Source organism: Palaemon carinicauda, chromosome 11 (genome assembly GCF_036898095.1).
Source record: "Palaemon carinicauda isolate YSFRI2023 chromosome 11, ASM3689809v2, whole genome shotgun sequence".
Classification (NCBI taxonomy): Eukaryota; Metazoa; Arthropoda; class Malacostraca; order Decapoda; family Palaemonidae; genus Palaemon; species Palaemon carinicauda.
The window spans coordinates 141,237,050-141,243,331 of NC_090735.1; the positions used below are offsets into that span (position 1 = coordinate 141,237,050).

Genomic DNA, 6,282 nt, shown 5'->3' on the forward strand with positions numbered 1-6,282 from the left:
ATATGTATGTATGTGTATATATATATATATATATATGTATATATACATATTTTTATATATATATATATATATATATGTATATATACATATTTATATATATATATATATATATATATTTATATATACATATATTTATATATTATATATATACATATTTATATACATATATATTTATATATTTGTATATTATATATATATATATATATATATTTATATATTTGTATATTATATATATATATATATATATATATACATATATATATATATATATATATATACACACATATATACATATATATATATATATATATATACAAATTTAAATAATGTTTATATACTATTTGTAATAATGAAATTGGTAACATGTTTGAAACTAAAACGGGCACTCGGTAGAGCACATACCTTCGCTTATATGTTGTATATCAAAACGTGAGCAATTGAATTATGCACATTTTAACACTAATTTCATACAAATCGGATAAAATACCCTTTTGACTCTCACATGACCTTGCCCTTCTATCCAATCACTCCAAAATCTAATCAAATTGTGCTTGGATCATAATCATAGCCAATTATCCCATCAATTTCATGAAATTTTGACCACGATATAATAAAAAGAAGATTTCGACCTTTTCGTGACGTTGACCCTGCTCAGGTTGCATATTACAAGATAGATAATTGAATTAAGCACATTTTAGCACAAGGTTCATGATAATCAGATAAAAATTGACCACGATATGGCAAAAAGATATTTCTTACTTTGAACTTGACCTTTGCCTAATCGCTCCCAAATCCTGAAATACGTGACTGAATTATGCAAATTTTTGCATTAATTTTATACAAATCAGATAAAAATTGACGACGATATAGGAAAGACATTTTTGGCCTTTTCGTTACCTTGACATTGATCCAATCACTCCCCAAAATGCAATTAAATTGTTCTTGGATCATGGCAATTTATCCAACCAAATTTCATGAGATTCGGTCAAATAGTCTTTTTGAGCTTTGCGAATCACAAACAAACAAACATACAAATATAAATAAATAAATACACGCCTATCAAAATATATCTTTCTGGCGGAAGTAAATATATATACGCACACACAAATAATGAACATTGGATCAAAGATTTCGATTACCAGCGTTAATGCTCCGAAAAAAAGAAATTAGCAAGCAAACACAAGCACAGTCCAAAGCAATAATATGCTTACCGACTTTTCTGTGCTTATCATACCAACAGGGACTCACCTGTAAATAGAGAAAAAAAAATTATGTTACTTTACTAAACTAGAGAAAAAAAAACTGACAATGAATTTTTTTTTTTTTTTTTTTTTTTGCCACAGGTAAGACTTCATTTACACAATAATCAATCAAGAACTCTACGCCGTGTATAATGATAACGTATGCCTCGTCATGACACGCAGTGCAAGATGATTCTACTTCACGCATAATAAAGAGCAATCGAGAAATCATGTAATTATGCAACTCAGTTATCCTAATCTTCTTAGATAAAAGAATATGTTCTAAAGCAGGAGTCCCCAAAGGGATCGATATCGCTCCCAGGGGGTTGATGAGACTATCAAGGCCGATAGACGACAAGGGGTCAAGAGGGGGTCAATTGAAGGTCACGCACAAAATACAACATTCATATGAAAATAAAATGGATATATTAGTACGTCGAAGCCTTGTCAATGCATTTCTATAAAAAGAAAAGAAAGCTTGAAATGGATGGTGGCTGACGACCTACAGTAAGTCTCCAATCTGCAACCCAATGAATGGCCTTGCCAATGCTCAATTAATACATTCCTACCACTCATGATGTCGTAAAATTGAATCGAAGGGTATGCTAATTGATTAGTAATGTGTTCCATATTATCGAAGTTGACCTTACTCATTATTAATAGTAGTAGCACTATTTATTATTCATTATTAACAAAAAGGGTCTCGTACAGGGAGAGAATAAATGATAAAAGGTAAAAGTTTGAACATCTGAAAAACGTTAAAGGAAAAAGATGGACATTAAAAATAACAGGATGGGGGTCCCTATATAATGTAAAAGAAGCAGGGAAGGAAGAGAAGGCGGTGGATTGATAAACTAAGAAAATTTGCAGGTATATACTGCCATAGAACGACTAAAACAGACGCGAGTGTAAGGATATGTCTGAGGCCTTTGTTGTACAGTAGACTGATGATGATGATGATATATATACATACATACATACATATATATATATATATATATATATACATACATTATATATATATATATATATATACACACATATATATACATATATATATGTATGTATATATATATGTATGTATATATATATATATATATATACATATATATACATATATATATGTCATGTATGTATATATATATATATATATATATAAACATTTTGGAGTAGGGAGACGCGTTCTGTTTTTTCATTCATTTATTTGCGCCGACGTTTCGTATCACCTTCATACATTTTCCAGGCTGAAACGATTACAAATCAATTGTGTATAAGTAAAATGATACACACAACGTTTACCAACACCAAAATTAAAAAGCTTTTTAATAAATTAAGAATAAAAACAGAGTAAAAACAGAAACACAGAACAACAGTGAAAGGGCTTGGAGTGAATATAGAGAAACAAATTAATTCAATAATAATTATAATAATAATAATAGAAAAATATATAATAATAATGATAATAATAATAAATAATAGTAATAGAACGAACAAGACACCTACCCACAGCGGTAGCGTAAGGAGAACTGACATGAAAAATTGTTATGGAAGGGAGTGTAAACAAAACAACAGGTAATTAGGCAATAAACAATTGGGTGGAAGACGACTGGTGGTTAAGAGAAGGTACAGTTAGCTTAATCATTATTGATTCAAGGGTGGTTAGTTCATCTATATGTCGGGTTCTTCCTATTATATTAAAATGGCTGGTATCTATGTGTGTTTTGCAACTTTTACTGTGATTTCTTATGTTTGATTGTTCTGGATTTGATAGTCGACAACCCGTTCTATAGCTAATTCCCTGATGAGAGGAAACTCGGACTTTTAGCAGCCTCCTGGTGCAAACCGATGTAAGTGCCGAGATCACATCTGGGACAATTATACTTATAAACGACACCGGAGGCAAACATGGAGCTGATCTTATCCTTGACTTGGAAGAGTGAGCCGATAGTTCGGGGGTTTATGGGAATTAGTTTTAAATTAAGGGCAGGCAATTGTTCACTGAATAGGTTAATGCATTTTTTCCTAAATTTATTATTATGGAGAAAGGGAAATCTAGCAAACATACGGAGCTTGGGGACATTGTGGACTATTGGGGTTGGATTGAATTTCAGATTAAGTAGCTTATTAAGGGATCTATGAAAAATTGCTGGAGGGAAATAATTATCCTTAAAGTAATCAGCAAGGAAAGTCACTTCAGTATGAAAGATAGACCAGCTTGATGTCAGATTAATGGCTCTATGGAGGAGAGTTGACACGGAATTCAGTTTAAAGTTAAAAAAACATGAGCTATAAAAATTGGTCCCCAGGCCAGTAAAGGTGCTCTTTCTATAAATACCAGTATGAAAGCCAGACTCGTCCTTGGATATCCTCACATCAAGGAACGGAAGTGAATTCTGTGTCTCTGTTTCAACCGTAAATCTAATGTTATGGTGTTGGTTGTTTAAAAACTCAAGAAAGGTATCAACATGGTAATTACATCTGAACAATGCGAAAGTGTCATCTATGTAGCGTCTATAAAAGAGTGGGCGGAAATTAGGTGGGCATACATCTAAAGCTCGCTCCTCCAGGGAGCACATAAATATGTTTGCAAAAGTAGGACCGAGAGGGCTTCCCATGGCCATCCCCTCAGTCTGCTTAAAAACCGTATTATTAAAAACAAAGGGCGTATCCAGCACGGCTAATTCTAAAAGCAACTTGAATTGAGTTCTATTAAAATTGTTGAACAAGCAATCGTCAGTGGGAAATAGCCTGTCTAAAATGATGTTGATAGTCTCGACAACGGGAACATTGGTAAACAGAGATTCCACGTCAAAGCTCGCCATGTACAGATCTGAGTCCTGTGTGATAATGTCATCTTTAAAGGAGGCCGAGTTTATTAATGTATATTTGTTGTGAGTCAGTGGTTGGAGTAAAGGGACAAGAAATTTGGCGAGTTTATAGCTAGCAGTGTTAATGGAAGAAAGGATGGGTCTCAAAGGAATTCCTTCTTTGTGTATCTTTGGCAGTCCGTACATAAGTCCATATGTAGATCCTGTTACAAAAAGGTCCTGATATGTATTTTCATCTATTGCTTTGGTTTGTTTTAGTGTTCTAAGAAATCTGTTGATTTTATCTTCGGGTTTAGTAATATTGTAAAGGTCTGGGTCACCAATTTTGGTAAATTTTGAAGAGTCGTTTAAAATGTCATTCATTTTTTGTATGTAGTCATGTCTGTCAAGGATAACAGTACCTTTACCTTTGTCTGGACGAGTAATTATCAAATTTTTATCGCTGGCTAGGTTTTTCAAAATGTCATAATCATTCTTGACGTGGAATCTCTGTTTACCAATGTTCCCGTTGTCGAGACTATCAAGATAATTTTAGATAGGCTATTTCCCACTGACGATTGCTTGTTCAACAATTTTAATAGAACTCAATTCAAGTTGCTTTTAGAATTAGCCGTGCTGGATACGCCCTTTGTTTTTAATAATACGGTTTTTAAGCAGACTGAGGGGATGGCCATGGGAAGCCCTCTCGGTCCTACTTTTGCAAACATATTTATGTGCTCCCTGGAGGAGCGAGCTTTAGATGTATGCCCACCTAATTTCCGCCCACTCTTTTATAGACGCTACATAGATGACACTTTCGCATTGTTCAGATGTAATTACCATGTTGATACCTTTCTTGAGTTTTTAAACAACCAACACCATAACATTAGATTTACGGTTGAAACAGAGACACAGAATTCACTTCCGTTCCTTGATGTGAGGATATCCAAGGACGAGTCTGGCTTTCATACTGGTATTTATAGAAAGAGCACCTTTACTGGCCTGGGGACCAATTTTTATAGCTCATATTTTTTTAACTTTAAACTGAATTCCGTGTCAACTCTCCTCCATAGAGCCATTAATCTGACATCAAGCTGGTCTACCTTTCATACTGAAGTGACTTTCCTTGCTGATTACTTTAAGGATAATTATTTCCCTCCAGCAATTTTTCATAGATCCCTTAATAAGCTACTTAATCTGAAATTCAATCCAACCCCAATAGTCCACAATGTCCCCAAGCTCCGTATGTTTGCTAGATTTCCCTTTCTCCATAATAATAAATTTAGGAAAAAATGCATTAACCTATTCAGTGAACAATTGCCTGCCCTTAATTTAAAACTAATTCCCATAAACCCCCGAACTATCGGCTCACTCTTCCAAGTCAAGGATAAGATCAGCCCCATGTTTGCCTCCGGTGTCGTTTATAAGTATAATTGTCCCAGATGTGATCTCGGCACTTACATCGGTTGCACCAGGAGGCTGCTAAAAGTCCGAGTTTCCTCTCATCAGGGAATTAGCTATAGAAAGGGTTGTCGACTATCAAATCCAGAACAATCAAACATAAGAAATCACAGTAAAAGTTGCAAAACACACATAGATATCAGCCATTTTAATATAATAGGATGAACCCGACATATAGATGAACTAACCACCCTTGAATCAATAATGATTAAGCTAACTGTACCTTCTCTTAACCACCAGTCGTCTTCCACCCAATTGTTTATTGCCTAATTACCTGTTGTTTTGTTTACACTCCCTTCCATAACAATTTTTCATGTCAGTTCTCCTTACGCTACCGCTGTGGGTAGGTGTCTTGTTCGTTCTATTACTATTATTTATTATTATTATCATTATTATTATATATTTTTCTATTATTATTATTATAATTATTATTGAATTAATTTGTTTCTCTATATTCGCTCCAAGCCCTTTCACTGTTGTTCTGTGTTTCTGTTTTTACTCTGTTTTTATTCTTAATTTATTAAAAAGCTTTTTAATTTTGGTGTTGGTAAACGTTGTGTGTATCTTTTTACTTATACACAATTGATTTGTAATCGTTTCAGCCTGGAAAATGTATCAAGGTGATACGAAACGTCGGCGCAAATAAATGAATGAAAAAACAGAACGCGTCTCCCTACTCCAAAATGTTTATGCTTGAGTAATTGCTCCTGTCTCCATACTTATATATATATATATATATATATATGTATATATACATATACATATATATGTAT

At 33.3% G+C, this 6,282-nt stretch overlaps 1 protein-coding gene across 2 annotated transcripts in view; it reads right to left on the reverse strand.

Annotated features, from left to right (window-relative positions):
• The window catches only part of Mid1, a 257,350-nt gene that overhangs the window by 162,655 nt on the left and 88,413 nt on the right, over nt 1-6,282 (reverse strand). The window contains exon 2 of one of the 2 annotated variants that reach the window (XM_068383549.1): nt 1,212-1,248. The exons of the other annotated variant lie outside the window; for it this stretch is intronic. Within the exon in view, the coding sequence (XP_068239650.1) occupies nt 1,212-1,232 (21 nt within the window). The 5' untranslated portion in view covers nt 1,233-1,248. The remainder of the gene's footprint in view (nt 1-1,211; nt 1,249-6,282) is intronic. 2 annotated transcript variants of the gene reach the window in all.